The sequence below is a fragment of the Neomonachus schauinslandi genome, chromosome 12, assembly GCF_002201575.2.
Source record: "Neomonachus schauinslandi chromosome 12, ASM220157v2, whole genome shotgun sequence".
In the NCBI taxonomy this organism is placed as follows: Eukaryota; Metazoa; Chordata; class Mammalia; order Carnivora; family Phocidae; genus Neomonachus; species Neomonachus schauinslandi.
The window spans coordinates 27,096,290-27,116,489 of record NC_058414.1 but is presented as its reverse complement, the minus strand read 5'-3'; the positions used below and the strand labels follow the sequence as shown (position 1 = coordinate 27,116,489).

At 36.5% G+C, this 20,200-nt stretch overlaps 1 protein-coding gene across 1 annotated transcript in view; it reads left to right on the top strand.

The window, feature by feature from the left end:
• The window catches only part of SEMA3E (semaphorin 3E), a 243,878-nt gene that overhangs the window by 148,799 nt on the left and 74,879 nt on the right, over positions 1 to 20,200 (top strand). Inside the window, exons 3-4 of the mRNA XM_021689557.2 lie at positions 8,487 to 8,546; positions 10,897 to 11,016. Of these exons, the coding sequence (XP_021545232.2) occupies positions 8,487 to 8,546; positions 10,897 to 11,016 (180 nt within the window). The remainder of the gene's footprint in view (positions 1 to 8,486; positions 8,547 to 10,896; positions 11,017 to 20,200) is intronic.

The window sequence follows — 20,200 nt, the reverse complement described above, 5'->3', positions numbered from 1 at the left end:
GAAAAAAAGAAATAGCTACAAAACATGCTGGTATTTTCTTTTTTTTTTTAAATTTTATTTTATTATGTTATGTTAATCACCATACATTACATTATTAGTTTTTGATGTAGTGTTCCATGATTCATTGTTTGCATATAACACCCAGTGCTCCATGCAGTACGTGCCCTCTTTATTACCCATCACCAGGCTAACCCATCCCCCCACCCCCCTCCCCTGTAGAACCCTCAGTTTCTCAGAGTCCATCGTCTCTCATGGTTCGTCTCCCCCTCCGATTTCTCCCCCTTCATTCTTCCCTTCCTGCTATCTTCTTCTTTTTTTTTTTTTAACAAATAATGTATTATTTGTTTCAGAGGTACAGATCAATGATTCATCAGTCTTACACAATTCACAGCACTCACCATAGCACATACCCTCCCCAATGTCTATCACTCCGCCACCCCATCCCCCCCCCCCCCCCCCCCCCCAGCAACCCCCCGTTTGTTTCCCGAGATTAAGAATTCCTCATATCAGTGAGATCATATGATACATGTCTTTCTCTGACTGACTTATTTCGCTCAGTGTAATACCCTCCAGTTCCATCCACGTCATTGCAAATGGCAAGATTTCATTCCTTTTGATGGCATGCTGGTATTTTCTTAGCATTGAAAAGCCAACACAGTATTTACACAATTATTTAGTAATTCAGTCTTTTTTTTTTTTAAAAGATTTTATTTATTTATTTGAGAGAGAGAGAATGAGAGAGAGAAAGCACATGAGAGGGGGAGAGTCAGAGGGAGAAGCAGACTCCCCGCCGAGCAGGGAGCCCGATGCGGGACTCGATCCCCGGACTCCAGGATCATGACCTGAGCTGAAGGCAGTGGCTTAACCAACTGAGCCACCCAGGCGCCCCTGTAATTCAGTCTTTTAAAACAGGATTAAAAAAAAACTTTTCATGTGACTTTAAAACATTTTAATAATGTATATCCTTTCAAAATGATGAGTAATGATAATATTCATTAGTAAACTAAAACTAGTAATAATCAAAAATAAAAATCCCTCTTGATATTACAAAAGGTAAATTTCTTCATATAACATCTAGGAATTATTGAAAACATTTTGTACTATTTTTTATATTCCATGAGAAAAATTTATTTCCTCATTTGCATTTATCACATTTATTTAAATTTACCACTAAGGAAGTGTTAGATATGGTATATGTGTTTGTGTTTCTTTGTTGATTGAAAGTGTGCCCTTATTTTTTCTGATCAATGTTTTATTTCTAGAATGAGGTTCAGCGGACCACAGTTAAGTTTTTTTGAAAATAAAAATAGCCAACATATTAATTTTAGTTTTTACTTCATTTTAACTGTCTTAATTCATAAATAGTACAATGTTTCTTAAAAAGTAGCAGAATATAATAACAAAGAACCCAGAATAACACAGAATACATAGCCAGACTGCATGGACTCCCATGTCTGGTCTGCCACTTAGGAGATGAGTGATCTTCGGCAACTTACTCCACATCCCTGTTCCTCAGTTGTCTTGTCTGTGAGAGAGAGGGGACCATAGTACTTACCTCACAGCTTTTCTGAGAGATTTCATTGAGTTATTAAATGCCTAGAATGGTCCCTAGAACGTAGTAAGTGCCATCTACATACTTCCTACCATGATTACTGTCTAAACTAGACATGGAATCAGCACACAGTTGTAACGTACTGCCATATCTAAGTAAGATGAAAGAGTCCTATGTATTTTTAGGGCTATTGAACTAGATTTTAGAAACATACATGGAGATATGAAGAATGAAGAAATGAACGAAACAGCCTGTACCCTAAAATACCTGTAATATAATGGAGAAGATACATGCATACACATTTGCCATATACAGCGCAATTAAAATAAAACTGATAAATGTCTACAATGCTAAGAAAGAATCTGAAAGCTGGTAGGTGGGGGTTCCTGGAGGAGATATAATTTGACTTGGACTTTTAATGATACTTGAAATTTCAATTTGTACAGATTGGTGATGGGAACAGAATGAGTAGAGGAAAGAACAGAAATTTTAGAGCAGTTTAAAATAATGACTAATATCTGAAGTAGACAGGTAGAGTGTGGGGAATGTGAGTGGTGTGAACAGGGTACAGAGTGAGTTAAGGATGGAAATGTGGTTGGGACCAGATCATGGAGAATATTGACTGCCGTGCTATTGAAACTTAATCGAGGCAATGCATGGGCTGGTGGGAGATTCTGAATATGTGCATACTGTAACTAGAATTGTAATTAGCATGATTACTTTAGCAGTAGTATGTTGGATAAATGGAAGGAAGAGCAAAATGGAGCCATGAAGCCAGTAAGTAGTAGGTGGAATTGAAAACCAGGCCTTTCTGTCTGAGAATCCTATGCTCTTTCCCTGTGTCACCGCACTGAGAAGCAGATGACTGCTTTGGTGTGGACTTCATGTCTCCCAGCTGGTCTTCACTCTACCATTAGCCCTACCTTTTGTTAGGTGGTGTTTCTTTCCCCTTGGTTCTTATTCCCTTAGCATGACCGCATTTTATTTAGTAATGGTGAAGAACTAGTGGAATAGTTAGTTGTTGATGATAGGAATGGAGAAAACTACTGACTAGTATAAGAAGGAGCTGTTCCCCACTTGTTTACTTATGGCAAAGATTGAGAGCCCCACTGACTCCAGTATTCAGCCATGGTAAGAGATTGGCTTGGCTGTGGCCAGTCTTTATAGTGCCTTGCCATCTGTGCTTATGTGAGGGTTATTGGCATTTCCCGAAAAACAAGGCAAAAATTCTCCCTGGGAGATAGATAGCAGTACTAGTTTGAAGTATAAAATATTCTTCTCTCTTTTTCCATTTCCCAAAGAAATCAAAAGGTATATTTATTTAAGTCCCATATTTTATGGGACTTCATAGACTATCCCATATTAGTAATAAACTTTGAATTTACCAGTCATCCATAGTTTTTCTCTAAGTTTCTAAATCAGGCTTTTTTCCTAAAATTACTCTCTCCATTATTATTTTAGGCTAACATTACACTAGTTAATTTGGATATCTGTACATACCGCTCTTTCAGACATTTCTGTTTTGAAAGTATTTATATTTTTCCCATTTATTCAACTTTATTGCATCAAAAGTAAAAGAAATTCTTGTATTTTAGAATTTAATTTTTTTACTGAGTGGAAAAAGTCATTAAAATATAATTTGCTTATAAATAGCAGATGGTATTTCACATTAATGTTAGCAGTTGAGAAAATTTCATGCATTAAAAAGGGCATGCATCAGGCCAATAATGTTCTTGTAGTAATAATATTGTCCTAGTTCAAATTCTTTGGCATATAAACATTTCAAATACAAATCTTGTTTATAGTTCAAAAGATTATAATTCTGGCATATAAACTACGTGAATAATGACAGTCATTATAATTAGGTATAAAAGCATAAACACGAAATGATTATATGTTAGGTTAAAGACTACCATTTATAAACCATTAGGACTCTCCTAATGTGTTATACTCAAAATATATTTTCATGATATTTATAGGACAAATAGTTTAAATATACACTAATGGACACTGGTACTGTATGTAGATGTAAAATGTAGAAAGTAAAACTAAAACATAAATAAACATTTTTATTAGAATAATAGAGTTAGAAAGAGAATATAGTAGTTGAAATTATAATAGTGTCTAAGGTAGTTAAATATATTCCATGAAGAGAGATTTACTGGATTGATTATTTATTTATTTATTTATTTATTTATTTATTTATAAATGGAAATCTTTTTTTGGACAGTTAAATTATTTCTTTTTCTTGGATTTGTTTTCACTTCCCCAAATCTCTCAGTGTTATAACATCTTGTAACAGTAAGTTGTTAAATCCTTTATCATAGCATAATTATGAGACTCACTGGGGAGTCCAGAAAAAATGGCTTTGTAATTTAATTTCTATTTTATTTTATTTTTCTCCTTTGAGATATGCAAGAATAGTAAATTGCCCGGAAATGTGCATTGGAACAATTAAATTGTATTATAGGAGTATTATGATGAAATGATGTGTATTTAACCTTTTGCTTTTTATACCTTTTTGGAACAGAAAATTTGGAAGTAGCGTTACACCCTGTTGTTTAACTGCCTTTTAAAAATATTTTGTGCAGAACAAATAGCTTAATTTGATGGGTATTTGTTGATGCTAAACTCTGGAGCAGAACCAGAATACATCCTGACTTTCACAACAAATGAAGAGAATAATTTCCCTTGCTATCTTGGCAGGATAGTTGTACGTGATGGCTTTAAAATAACTCCATTTTCATGAGGTCTTGCTCTTTCATCTTTTTTCACATGAACGAACATTTGAATGCCATCCTGAGCCTGTTAAGTGTTGTTAAAAAACCAAACGAAAACAACAACAAAACTGAGTAAATCTATAATGACATGGTTCTTTGGAGAGCTGCTATGTATTAGACTCTAGAGTAGTAAGTGTTCATAATTTAATCTTCTGCATCTCTCCCATCCTTTCAAAGTGATCTGGTTGAGACCCTCTGTCTGTCTTCAGAAATCCCACCAGGCTTTCAAAGCCTAGATTTTTGTTAACATCCTACAGAATTTCTCCCTGATTAAACTGAATATGGTTACTTGTCTCGTTCCTTTGCCACTATTTACAGCAGTTTCACATCAGTGAAGCTTATCTCTCAAATTTTACTGTGGATGGACTTTACAAAGAATGTGATAAAGGTGTATTGATTGATACAAGTCAATCAATAGACACTGAATAAGGAGTAACCGCACTAAGGCATTATGCCCCATTGGGATTGTGCATTAGTAGGGATACAGAAATAAGACATTGCCTTGCTCTCTCTAACTTACAGATTAATAGGAAAGCTAAAGTTAAGTACACAAATCATAATATAATCCTAAGTAGAGACAGTAAGAAGAACAATATAGAAGATCAAAGGAGGGGAAATATTTAAAAAGATACCAGGAAAGGTTTTGTTGTGAAACACTTCGTAAGATGTGCCTGAGAGAATGACTTTTTCTTTCCAAGAACAACTGATATTATTACTTTTGCTGCTAAAAACATTACAGATTCTGACAATCCTTAGAAAAGCCATTTATCATATTCACTATCACAGAATATATTATCTTGTGTTGGTGTCAAAACTGTAAAGGGTCTAAGATTTTACCTCACTTGTAAGATAGCAAGTTAGCATGTCACCGTTTCCTAGATGCTGCCAGAAGACATGAGACTCATGGTTCAGAGACAAAGGACTCTACTAGCCACATCATAGCATATAGCATGGCCGTCATGTTTCCAGCAATTGCTTTGCCCCCATAAGTCCCACAGGGGGTGGTACATAGCATCCCAGGTAGATGCTGCACACACAGTGTGTGTGTGTTATGCCTGATGAACCTCAAGCTTAGCAAACAGGAAAATTTTAGTAGGTATGTTAGCAAACTTTTCAGCCTTTGTCTAGAGGGAAACATTCACTTTATTATCCTGGTCAGGAAACTAGTCTTTCATTTTCCCTGGAGGGAAGTTCCATTTCTACTTTCAAGCTTGTTTGAAAAGATAATGGGGAACAGAATCTGTCAGAAGATGTGTAGAAATTCTGTAGAGAATTGCCCCCTAAACAATGTATTCAAATATTCCTAGAAATAATTGTTATGAAGCAGTCAGTTAGGGGAATACAGGATATAGTATGTTGAGGTGGTTTTACTGGTCTGGATATTATTTCAATGTTGAGAAGCTGAACTTGGTATATTTTTCTAAAGAATTGGTTGAGTTTTACTTTGAAATTGTGAAAATACAGTTTAAGAAGAAGAGCCCTGTATCTCCTAAATTGTGTTAAGAATATAAAGCAAAATTCGAAATTACAATTGAGATATTCTCTGATTTATCAGTGCTGATAACTTAATTCATCATGAAAATCTTTCCAATGATAGATGATCCTAAAATAAATTTGTATTTGTATTTACTTGTGTATATGTAATATATGCTATGTATATATACAGTCCCTATACATGTCTATACATATGCACATGTTCTAGCATATCCTTTTAAATAATTTTGCATCCACAGTAAAATCATAATTCCAAAAACAAATTGAATCTCAAGTAAAAATGAGTCTTAGAAATCATCTGAAAAAAAAAAAATCTCACCCCATATGCAAAAATCTTTTCCAAAATAATGGATCAGTGAAGTTTATAAATTCTACAGCCTCACTTCTAGGATGCTTACCCTCTAATGGTATTAGCGACTCTGCTGAAGCTGATGCAGGGCTGCATCTGAACCTAACATTGATGTGATATGTGATATCACATCATATATGTGATATGTGATGTCTTTCCTAACTCGCATATGATCCACTGCTGGATTCACTGCTGCCATCGTGAACATTGATTCTGGGATTTTATGTGTGTGCTTTTGCCTTTTTAGTTGGTTTTCTTACATTTTTCCTTACACTGTCTTTTTTCTGTGTTGCAACATAAATGAAAACACATGATTTTTTTTAAGTTTATGTACTGATGCTTGAACACCTGATGTTGAATATTGTAAGTAAGAAAATTTGGGGGGGCCCATTACACTAATAAGAACATCAAAGTAATATTATACCTGTAATTCAAACCATAGAGTGCTTACTCCTATGATAACACATGTACTTACGTAAAAATCATCATAATAAAATGCCTTTGACACCACTTTTATACATTCCCAATATTATTTATGTATCAGGGACTGGATTTGACTACATAATGTGTGGGTTAGTGATAAGCCTCTTTCAGTTCTGGCATATAAATACCTAACATGTTATTTTATGGGGCACAGCTTTTAAAAAGAAAAGTTTAAATCGTGACCATATTTGGGATTCAAACATAAATATATCAGTTTTCAAAAACTAAAATGACTGCAGAGGTCAGTCAGGTAAAAGAAAAGTCTGAAGCAAATCAGAGTGCCTGGGCCATTTAGAGAAACCAGAAATCTTGATTTTTATGCAAAATTTCTCATTTGTAAGTGTTGGCCACTAATTAAAAAAAGAAAGAGCGTGTTCACTAAATAAAAAAAAAATACCTCCTTATCAGCAATATCTAATATTTAGTTTGATACCCAGAATGGTTTCTCAGGCTAGCAGAGCACAGAATGGGATGGTGGTGGTAAAAGGAGGGGAGAAGTCAGGGAGAGATAATAGGGGCCTTAAGGGGACAGACTGCCGTGAATAGGAAAAGAGTCTGGCTGACTAACACAAGCCTGAACAATAATAGTCTAATGACAGTAAACACTGACCCTGGGTAGTAGAAGGCTATACCTAAACACTTCCCCTGGGGACTTTTGAGCATCCTGAGGAGGAAAAGTTTATTTGTAGAAATATTAATCTCTTGAGAGGCCCATCCTACTCCTTCATCAAAATGTTAGCTTGAGAACAGAAGGTGATTGCCTAAAAAGAAGAGAACCAAAGAAATATTGATGCAGCCTGGCTCAAAGTATCATTGATCCATCAGATGTGGGGATAAACTATTAATATGGAGGCTTAAGGTCTTGGGGCAACTTACCATTAGCTATACTTGCTCAAATGGATCACATTCCTTGGTTCCCATCCATAGATGTACCATGTTTTGGGGCTGGACATAGAAATGTACATTTTTTTTTGTTTTTAAAAGGAGCTCCCTAGATAATAATATATCTTTGATAAAAGTTGTGGTAAGGGTTTAATTGAGTATTGAATCTGAGGTGCTTAGTACAAAAATTAGAAAGCTGATTAATTCAAGTATCAGTGAAGATACAGGGTATTGCTGGTGGAGTATGAACGGGTGGCCATTCTGGAGAGCACTCTGGCACTGTGTGTTAACAGATTCAATATATACTTACCCTAAGACCCAATAATTCTACTCCTGGGTTATATGTACACCAACCCCACTCCATTGATTATGCATACCAATAATGCTCTTTTACTGATCTTGGAGGGACATGTACAGAGATGGACCGTGTTTGATGTGGTGGAGATCTGGAGGCAGTCTGGGTGTCCCTCCAGGACATAGGAGTCACACATCCTTTAATCCCTCATTTAGCCAGCATAACTGAGTCCCCACACACCAAACTCTGGGCTAAGTGGTAAAAATGCAAAGGGAACTCAGGGAGGTGCCTGACTTGGAGGGGAAGATGGTCAGGTTCAGGGGAAGGACTGGACGGCGGAGGTCACGGCAGGTTAAGCACAGAGCACGGCTGCTGGAAATGTGGGTGACCTCTGAAGGGCTGAGTCTTGAGGGAGCATTCAGAAAGATTTTTTTTAAAAAAAAACTAAGTTTTCGCATGAAATAAAAGCTCAAATGTAAGTGTCTTCATTAGGCAGATAATGATATAAAGGAGATAAAGTCTTGATTTATCTTCTCAGGAAATGGAACAAAATGAAAACGTGTTGGGAACACAGCAAAAATGAAATGGTTTTTCAGTGTGGTTTAATTTTGTATTTGCATTTGCATAATAGTACATTATCTTTTATTTCAGATACACTGGCCTAGTACAGCACTAAAAATAGAAGAATGCATAATGAAAGGAAAAGATGCGGTAAGTATTACTCATTGTAAATTAAACACCTCATCAATTCTATCCCTGGTCAGTCACAAGGGACTGACTCCCTAACCTCTTATTTGCTCCCAAAGGTGTATATGCAGTTCATTCAGGAAGAAAAAAATATATATACACATATCCAAACAGAAATAAACCTTGTACAGAGATCATTATAAGTTGATTTCAATGTGAAGTTAGAGTAAAGGGAGCTGAGGTGCCTCTAGATCTTGATTTTGGTTTTATTACATATTTATCAACTCAGATTTATGAATTTCTTCTAATGCTTATTTCCTACATATTTGAAAAAAAAATTTCAAGTAAATTTTTAATTCAAGGGAAAGCTAAGCGTATTCTTTGTGAGATTTCATTTTTCTTTGATCAGTAGAGTAGAACCAAATGAAGAAACGAAAGGAGAGAAAAACAAACAGAAAGGAGAAGGCAAAGGCAGTAAGCATGCTACCCCACACTGGGTTTAGGGTCTTTCCTTCTGGAAGAATCGATCTTCGGTCTCCGTAACTTCCCTGCGGGGCACCAGGTTGTGTAGGAGTGGCAGCTCTGACCCACTTCCGAGCCCACGAAAATACGCACGAAGGGACTTTCGTGTGCTAGGAGTCACTCTGATGACACAAGACACAGCTTTGGAGGAAGGCATGCACGTCTCCTTTTGAAAGTTAACTCGTCCTTTTTTTTTTTTTTTTTAGTGAGAAAAAAAATACCATGTAAAAGACTAACATACGTTATACCAAGTTCTGAGTCTCTGTAGCAACTGGCTCACAGCCAAGGAGTGAGTCTTGCTGCCTCAGTCCACAGCATGATGCTGACTAATCAGACACACGCTTAGGCTGTGTCAACCTAAGCGCAGCAGACCCAAAATGTAGTCTAATCTGCTCATTCTAGGTGTGACAGTGTTTCATGAGATGAAAAGCAGGTGCTTATAGTGATAGGAGAATAGAATATTTTCCCCATGCCTGAATGATCAAATTTTTCCAGTGGTATGGGTCACCCTGAGAATAAATTCTACGTGAGTGGGAAATTGAAGAAAATATATCTACGTGCTCTGGATAATCAGGTTAGTAGTACATTGCTCATTCTGAACAAGGGAATGCTATAATCTGAATCACTTCTGGTCAGATGGTTCTGGTGGCTTTTTCACCCAATACTGTTCTGTGAGAGATTTTAAAAGTCATAATCTGCCCTTATAAAACATTATATTTACTGTCTACTGCATGTATTGATTTCAGAGTAACACTTAGCATTAAAAGAGTTTAGTATTTTGTAATTTATTTTAAATGAAACAGCAATACCTAATTTACCAGGAAGGTGTTTGCTAGAATTAATTTAGACAAGTTGGTTTGAGCAGTTTTAAACATTTTTCATTTAGCATACTGATCATAAAACTCACCTAGTGATTTATATAGTAAGATTTGTTAAGCATATAATATATATTTGGGACTGTGTTTAATTAACCAGGGAATACGAAGAAGTGTAAAATATTCTGTCCTCAAAAAAGTTCTAGTTGAATCCCAATGTAGGCAGACTAGAGCCCCTCAGCCAAATGTGGCCTGCCATATATTTTTGTAAATAAAGTTTTATTGGAAGCTAGCTGCACACATTCATTTTTGGATTGTCTATGACTGCTTTCATGCCATATTCACAGAGGTAATTTGTTGAGACAGAGACCAGTTGGCCATTCGAACTAAATATATTACTCCCTGGTCCTTCATAAAAAAAAATTTTGCTGATTCCTACACAGCAGTCTTATAGTAATAGGTGTAAAATGTTATTTCTCTTGGTTAGCTTTCTATGTATTTATTTGAAAATTCTCTATGAAAGTGCTTTGCATGAATTTATGAATTTGAAGATAGGACTTATTTTTCCAAACATCAAAACTCTGTAATGCCTTAAAGTCTACATATGTTTCTTTAAGGGTAGCGAAGCCTTCTCTAATTATTGGTTTTCTGACTTTGTGTGATTCATTTGTTTATATGTACATGAAAAAAAATAACAGCATTGGGAATAGCTTAATTACTTAGTGGAACATGCATATCACCATGCAAATCTTTGTTTGAATAAATTTCTGAACAGTACTTTTTTTTACTCCCCGGTTATGTGCTAGAATACCTGAAAAATGATACAATCCCATTATAAGTGTAATTCATGTGGTGAGGCTAAAATGTGCATCGGTCAACCAGTCTATTCTTCCACTGTTTCTTGCCTCCTCTAGCCAAAAGAGACATGAACATGAGATTTGTGGGGTTAGGGAAAACAGAAATCAAAAAAAGGACTGAACTTTTTTTTTTTTTTTTTTAACATTACCCAATTTCTTCTTTCTGTTTTTCTGCTTTAGAGTGAATGTGCAAATTATGTTCGAGTTTTGCATCACTATAATAGGACACACCTTCTGACCTGTGGTACTGGAGCTTTTGACCCACTTTGTGCCTTCATCAGGGTTGGATACCATTTGGAAGTAAGATAATTTCATTCATGTCAATAAAAGTCATGCTTAAAAGAACATTTTTTTTTTTTTTAAAGAAAGGTTGTGGCATTTTCTTTGGTGTAAAAGAAGAGCATTTGTGATATATGATGAAGTTTTCCCAAGTCAGAGAAAAGATTTCTCCGGACCTTTAAAATCCTTATGAGCTCTAAAACCTCTGAATCATTCACTTTATGTATTCATTCTCTGAACAGCTTCATTCACTTAATTGTGCACTTAAAAATAATTCTTCATATCAAACTGTATTCTCTGTTGTGTTCTTACATAAATTTTATTAATGTAACCACCGAACTAGAATGTACATATAAATATATTTAGAAATAAATTTATATAAGCAATATTACTACATATAGTATTTTACAGAGGATATGCAAAGACTTACTGATTTTGTAACTACTCTTTTTTTAGACAGGTGAGGTGAGGGAGCTGGAGTTGGGGGATGGGCTGGATAAAACTGACTGAAGTTAAATATTAGTAGGTGAAAGCTATATGTCCTAGACCCCACTACAAGGTGATCAGCATAAAGAAAACAGATCCCGAAGAGAAGAGAAGAGAGCAAATCTCAACTGAATTCTGTCACACATGAAACATTGACTAAAATGCAGGCTTGAAGATCAATTAAAAAAATATTATCTGCTACCTTTTTTTTGTGTGTGTGTCAGAAGGCAGAATCCTACAGGAAGATGGGATAAAGATAAAACAGACATCTAGGGGTGCTTGGGTGGCTCAGTTGGTTAAGCACCTGCCTTCGGCTCAGGTCTTGATCTCAGGGTCCTGGGATCCAGCCCCACATCAGTCTCCCTGCTCCACTGGAGTCTGCTTCTCCCTCTGACCCCCCCTCCCCTGCCCCATCGTGTGCTCTCTCTCTTGCGCTCTCAAATAAATAAAATCTTAAAAAAAAATAAAACAGACCTCTAGATACTCTGTAGTGAAACAGCTACAGTCTCTTGATTCTTATACTCTGTTTATGAAAGGGCAGCAGTGACCCTAAAATATTTTCAGCCACCACATATAAAGAATAACATTCATTTCACTGGTGAAAAATCATGTTTGATATCCCTTACACTAGTTAACACTCAGGTGTGCATATAATTAGTAATATCTGAAGGGCTTAGTTTAGCTGTCTCTTGAGAGCGCCCCTGATTGAGGTACTTCAGCTGCTAAGTGTCCTTATAGGCAGGATTTTTGATTAGCATATTTTAAATGTTAACCAACCACCTCTACTTGTAGATTAAAGCTAAGGAGCATACACAAACACATTGAGTGTACTCACTGAATTATTTTAAAGAATCAGTACAGTTGATCTGCTGGAAGAACTTTAAAAAGAGATGTGTAAGGCAAATCAGCCCAGAGGAAGGTCAGAATATTTACATGTATGCAAAGTATACAGACAGACACGTATACCTATATGGGAAGCCAGAATATATACATTTTGTGATGCAGATCTTTTGGCAACAGATCCTCTCAGTTTTCATTTATCTGAAAATGCCTTGATTTCATTTTTATTTCTGAGGGGTATTGTCCCTGGATATAAAATTTTGGGTTCACAAGGGTTTTTTTTGTTTTTGTTTTTGTTTTCTTTCAGCATTTCAAAAATATTGTCTTCTAATCGCTTTCTGACGTATATTCAGGTTTCTTACATACTGACATTACCCTGTTTGGAATCGCTTTATCCTTCAAGATTTTCTCTTCATGTTTGGCTTTCAGCACTTTTTCCATAGTGTGCCAGTTGTGTGTGGTGGTGGTGGTGGGAGAATGATATTTATACTTCTTGAAATACTGAGATTTTTAGATACAAAAGCTTATGTTTTGCATCAAATTTGGCAAATGTTTGGCCATTATTATTTCAGATAATATTGTTTCATGCTCTCCTCTCTTTGAGAGTTGGTGTGTGCACACGCGCATGTGCATGAGCTAGTGTGTGTATGGCATTATGCCACAAGTCACTGAGATTTTGCTCATTTTTATTCAGTCTTTGTTTTCTCTGCTTTTCAAATTGGATAAGTTCTATCCATTTATTTTCAAGTTTATTAATCCTTTCCTCTGATATCTCCAGTATGCTGTTAAGCCCACCCCAGTAATGGTCAATACAGATAATGTACTTTGCAGGGCTAAAACTTCCGTTTTGCTTATATTTCATTGCTTTAATGAGCTTTTCCCATATTTTTAATTCATCCTGACTATATTTTTCTTTAAGCCCTTGAACATATTTTTAACAGCTGTTTTAAAATCCCTCTGTGCTAGTTTTAACATCTGGGTCAACTTAAGGTAAGTTTACATGATTGCTTTTCCCTCTTGACTATAGATCATATTTTCTTATTTCTTTGCATGTCTAGTAATTTTTACTGTGTACCAGACATTATGGATCATATGTTTTCAAGACTGTGGACTTGATTATCTTTTAAAGAGAGTTGATTTTTTTTCTAGCAAGCAGCTTACTTGTCTGGACTCAAACTCAAAAATCTCTTGTGATGGGCGGCAGCCAAAAACCTCTTTCAACTTTCCAGACAGTGCTTTTTATGCTCTGCTTGCACATGCAGTCAGGTGTCAGCCAAGGATTTGGGAAAGAATGTATACATGCAGTTGAGGGTGCCTCCCTCCATTTCTGGGTATCTCCTCTTGCATTTCAGCTGCCCTGGTACTTTTAAGTCTCTGTTCTCTGACTTTCCAAGCTAGTAAGTCTATAGTTTTCTGCTTGAGTTCTAGCCATTCCTCACCATATGGGTTAGGGGATTTCCTTGAGTGAAAAACTCTCTAGTCTTTGCTCTTAACTGATCTCCACTTTTTTTTAAATAATTTTTAAAGAAATTACTAGTTTATCATCATTATCTGTGTGAGAGTCCAGACAAGATGATTGTCATTGGTAGAAGTGGAACTATGTGTAATTCATCCTCGTACATGATATAGAAAATTTTTCTCATGTAATTATCTAAGTATCAATATGATTGAAAATGCATTTTGGAAAAAAATCTGCATGTGTCATGAAAGGAAATCGTGGATAATGGGATAATAAGAATATTGAAATATTTATTCCCAAATCTCCATGTGGAGGCTTGATAACATTTTTTATGAGAGAATGAGAAGTTACACATTATTATAGGCAAGGAAAATGCTTAGTTTAAAAAACACAGATGCAGGCACATATGGGATAGGTTTGTGGACATTAGTCGGGTTGGTTGGGGGAACAGAAGAAGATAAAACTGGGGCAAATTGGCATAGGATTTTAATGCTTAGACAGTGGCATTTTATAGTTACTTCTAAAGACAGCACAGAGAAGATGAAGGAATTTGAGCAGGCTGAATGACATGACACGAGTAATATTTAGGATTGATTCAAGCAGAGAGAGATGAAAGGCAGAGGGAAATTAAAGAAGGCGATTACAGGAGTCTGCAAGATCATGAGGATATTTAATAGTGTTATCACAATAGCAAAGGAAAGGAAGTGTGGAACTGATGTGAGAAACTGCTCAGCAGGGGAAGTTATGTAACAACATTTTATTGGAAGTTGCTGACTAAAGGAATTAAAAAACAATTCCCATTTTATTTCTTGATTGAGAAGAAAAGCAAGAGGGAGCTCAAGAGGCAGAGTAGGTTTCGTGAACACATAAAAATATGCTCAGTATTTCTCAGTTATAACTTCTTCATTTCTATGTATAGTTATTTGAAAAATTTATCTGCATGCTGGGAGAGGGTGTTATCAGAATAAGTTGAATTATTGAACCCTGGGTAGTTATTTGTCCCTGGATGAGTCTCCTGTCTCTTTCTCCTACTTCCCCCACCTCCATCTACCCCTCTCTTATTCCTTCTCTCTCTGCCTCTCCCTTTATCCACATGCTTGGAAAATTCCGTTACTTAGGTGGCAGTGCATGTCTAGGGAGTATCAGTGTAAATAGAGACTGAGCAGACAGAGTAGTATAAGGCAAATCAGGTTAGTACAAAAATTTATAATCACTTGAAATAGGATAAAAAATATTATAAAATGATAGACAACATCAATGCTACAGAGAGGGCAGTTTTGCTAAAGGAATGAGTAATTAGAATGTCAGAGATTAAGAAGTGACTGAATAGTGACCAAATAAAGACCAAATAGTGACCAAATAAAGACCAAATAAAAACTGCCTATTTAATCCAGAAATAAAATTGTTAAGGGGGAAAAGAAAGGGAAAGATATAAAAACTGTAGGAGCGTTCAAAGAAAGTTTTTCTTAGGCTAGCAGATAGAGAAAAATTAGTTATCAAGTAACAGGATATGGCCACTTCTTGCAGATAATGAGGGCTGGGTAGGAAGTAAGTTTGCTGAGAGGGGGTTGTGGGATATTTAGTAGAGAGATCTCATCAACAGTTGGATATAAAGGGCTATTTTTTTCAGGAGAGAGACCTGAGGTAGAAATACAGTTTTGAGAATTAACTGTGTGTGTGTGTGTGTGTGTGTGTGTGTGTGTGTGTGTGTGTGAGAAAGCTGAAATCTTTAGGCATGATATCATTGGCTAAGAAGATAATTTGAGTTTTAAAAAGGGAAAATAGCTAAATATGGAGCCCAGAAACACCAAAACTTGAAAGGCTGTTGGAGGAAGACACGCATTCTCTCTGTCTCTCTCTGTCTCTCAAACAAATAAATCTTTTTTTAAAAAAAAAGGAGGCCTGGGTGGCACAGTCCATTAAGCATCTGACTCTTGATTTCATCTCAGGTCATGATCTCAGCGTTGTGAGATCCAGCCCCACATTGGGCCCTGTGCTCAGCAGGGAGTCTGCTTGAGATTCTCTTCCTCTGCCCCTCCCCCTGCTTGTGCATGTGCTCGCTTGCTCTCTCCCTCTCAAATAAATAAAATAAATCTTTAAAAAAAGAATAGAAAACCTGGTGGAGGAAGAAGAACCCACAAAGGAGATTAGAAAGGAGTGACGAGGAAGTTTAGAATTAAAATCAGAATGAGATAGCACAAAAATAAAGGAGTGATCACCAAAGTTCGAAGTTTTGAAGAGTCAAAGTGTCATTGGACCTAGGAAGTCTTTGGAGGCGTTTATGAGAGGAGTATCACTAAAATGTGCATGCAAACTGTGGTCTTCTGGCGTCAAAGATTAAAGCCAACTTTCTTTTGAATCACTTTTATCTCTTTCACATTGCATTATTTTTAATTTTTTATTGAAGTATAATATAAATACAAGAAGTATACAGCATGCGAATAAACGGCTAGATCATTTTCACAAATGGAAGACCCCTTTCTTACAAGTACCCAGGTCAAATCCTTTATTTTATTTTTATTTTTTGTTTTTATTTTCACTTTTTTTTTTCACATAGGGCATAAACTCTTGGGGTATTTTTTCTAATATGTCTCTTCTAGTTTAGTCTTCAGTTTTAAAATTGTTTTTCCTTCATGGCTTTTTTTCCTAAGATTCTTTAGTCTTTCAAAGTTAATTTTTTAAAGTTTCTTTTTCTTTTTTTTTTTTTTTTAATTTTTCTTTTTCCCTTTTTCAGCCAACATCTTATCAATCCCTTTTTAAAAAACCTTTTTTATTGGGGCACCTGGGTGGCTCAGTCATTAAGCGTCTGCCTTCGGCTCAGGTCATGATCCTGGGGTCCTGGGATTGAACCCCACATTGGGCTCCCTGCTCCACGGGAAGCCTGCTTCTCCCTCTCCCACTCTCCCTGCTTGTGTTCCCTCTCTTGCTGTCTCTCTCTTTGTCAAATAAATAAAAATTAAAAAATCTTTTTTATTTTTCATTTTTAGAGTCATATTCTATCCCTTCATAGTAGTTAACCTTATTTTTGGTATATATATATAAGTTGTTCTGTCTTTAAAATTTTGGGATACAGTTTCTTCTAACAGACCAAAATATACCTTAAATCTCTAGTGTATGCCTTTGTTCTAGTCTCCTGCCTGATCACATTCTCTCCCTTTTTTTTTAATTCCTCTTCTTTCTTTTTTCAACCAACTTATCAATTCCTTTTATAAAATCTTTTATAATTTTCATCTTTACAGTCATATTCCATCCCTTCATTGTGTTTACCCGCATTTTTGTACATATATAAGTTTTTCTTTCTTTAAAATTTTGGGAGGCACTTTCTTCTAACAGACCAAAATACGCCCGAAATCTAGTGTGTGGCACTGATCTATGCACCAGCCTGATCATATTTGATCATATTCCTTTTTTTTTTTAATCTTTTTCTTTTTTTTCTTTTTTCTTTTTTCTTTCATTCCCTTTCTTTTCCCCCAGTTTCAGGTCTCTTCTGATTTGTTTAGTGTATATTTTTCTGGGGTCATTGTTACCCTGTTAGCATTTTATTCTCTCATTCATCTATTCTCCTCAGAACAAAATAACAAGACAGAAAAAATCACCTAAAAAAAAATAAGAGGCAGTACTGACTGCCAGGGACCTAATCCCAATACAGACATTAGTAAGATGTTGGAACTAGAGTTCAGAATGACGATTTTAAAGATACTAGCTGGGCTTGAAAAAAGCAGGGAAGATATTAGAGAAACCCTTTCTGGAGAAATAAAAGAACTAAAATCTAACCAAGTTGAAATCAAAAAGGCTATTAATGAGGTGTAATCAAAAATGGAGGCTCTAACTGCTAGGATAAATGAGGCAGAAGAGAGAATTAGTGATATAGAAGACCAAATGATGGAAAATAAAGAAGCTGAGAAAGAGAGATAAACAACTACTGGATCACGAGGGCAGAATTCGAGAGATAAGTGATACCATAAGACGAAACAATATTTTGGGATCCCAGAAGAAGAAGAAAGAGAGAGAGGGGCAGAAGGTATATGGAGCAAATTATAGCAGGGAACTTCCCTATATTGGGAAAGGAAACAGGCATCAAAATCCAGGAGGCACAGAGCACCCCCCTCAAAATCAATAAAAATAGGTCAACACCCCGACATCTAATAGTAAAACTTACAAGTCTCAGAGACAAAGAGAAAATCCTGAAAGCAGCTCAGGACAAGAGGTATGTAACCTACAATGGTAGAAACATCAGATTGGCAACAGACCTGTCCACAGAGACCTGGCAGGCCAGAAACGACTGGCAGGATATATTCAGAGCACTAAATGAGAAAACTATGCCCCCAAGAATACTGTATCCAGCTAGGCTGTCATTGAAAATAGCAGGAGAGATAAAAAGCTTCCAGGACAAACAAAAACTAAAGGAATTTGTAAACACGAAGCCAGCCCTGCAAGAAATACTGAAAGGGGTCCTCTAAGCAAAGAGAGAGCCTAAAAGTAACATAGACCAGAAAGGAACACAGACAATATACGGTAACAGTCCCCTTACAGGCAGTACAATGGCATTAAATTCCTATCTTTCAATAGTTACCCTGAATGTAAATGGGCTAAATGCCCTAATCAAAAGACACAGGCTATCAGATTGGATAAAAATACAAGACCCATCAATATGCTGTCTGCAGGAGACTCATTTTAGACCCAAAGACACCTCCAGATTGAAAGTGAGGGGGTGGAAAACCATTTACCATGCTAATGGACACCAAAAGAAAGCTGGGGTGGCAATCCTTACATCAGACAAATTAGATTTTAAACCAAAGAGATGAGGAAGGACACTATATCCTTTTTATTTTAAAGTCCTTCCTGACTTCGGTCATCTCATTTTTGAGTTTTTCTAATTTTGTTTATGGTTTATTTCTTCTGTCATTTTCTTAATTTCTTCTAAATTCTATTGAAATAATTATGGTTGGTTCTAATTTGTTTTTGTGGCATTTTTTTTTTTTTTTTGACAAACCTTCGTTGTCTGTGGTAAATGTTATTCTGTTCCTTATTCTTTTTTCTTACAAGAACATTGTACTGGATTTAGCTGGGATCTTTCTCTGTTGCTCATTTTTATATAAAATTTGTTTTCCTGAACTTTTAAAAGGGAAGTGTGGATCAGAATAGATGTCTAGTACCTTCATGTTCTGGAACTCACCATCCTGTTTTGTTTTATGAAGTGTTAAAAAAAAAAAAACACGGACAAGTGTCTAAAAATGCTTCTCCTGACTATCATCTCTTTATCTTTTATCAGGATATTGCTTTTTCTCTGACCTCCTTTATCTTTTTCTTAGACAAACGGTATTCTCATTTCAGCAGTTTCTTCTTGGAAGGGAGGTGGGCTGGTGACTTTTGAGGGTTCATAGAGCTTCATCCTTCCCACAGACCTCTTGCAGTCACCCACAGATTGACTCAGCAGAAATTCCTCCAGGCTCAGCTGATGTTCTAAAGCGATGCTACGCTCTCAGGGAGCACTTGGAAATTTGAGAGTTCTTTTTTTCTCAGGTGTATCAAAACCTGGTTGCTTCTCTCTGCAAGATACTAATACCCTATGTGGTTTATAGCTCATGGTAGTTCATCCACACCTGCTCATACCTGAGGACTCATGGAGAGGTCTCAACAGCCAGTTTTGCTCTAAGTGTGGTCAGTGAGCTTTTGGTTTTGCATTCCCAGTCAATCCATCTATTTTTCTGGGAGAATTTACAGAGAACAGAATGAATGCCCCTGCTGGTATCCTTGCAGAAGTTCACAGTACCATTTTTTTTTAAGACTTATTTATTTCAGAGATAGAGAGATAGCACAAATGGGAGGGGCAGAGGGAGAGAGAGAATCTCAAGCAGACTCCGTGCCGAGCGCAGAGCTCAAAGTGGGGTTTGACCTCATAACCCTGAGATCACAACCTGAGCCGCATCCAAGACTCAGATGCTCAACCAACTGCACCACCCAGGCACCCCTCACGGTACCTTTTAAATAGTGAAATGCTATGTGAATATAGAGTAATACATAAAATACAGCACATTTGTGTCTCCCTCTAATTTTACTCACTTTCCAAAAGAAATGGAAATTGTATGTTGAATGTAGAGGTTCAGATAAAAAGAAACAGAGGTTCAGATATAAAACATGTATCTCACGTTTTCTGTGAGGCAGGAGTCCAGGTACGATTCAGCTGGCTCTGCTGCTCGAGATGTCTCCAGGACTGCAGCAGCCTTTCTGGAGTGCAATGTCATATCCCACGTTCCTGTGGTGGTTGACAGAATTCAGTTCCTTGCTCAACTGTAGGATTCGAGTCCCCATAATCTTAACATCTGTCACCTTCACAGCTCAGAGAGGCCACATGCAGGTCCTTGCCACAGATGTTTTAAGAGGCTGTTTCTGGGCCCCTGGGTGGCTCAGTTGGTTAAG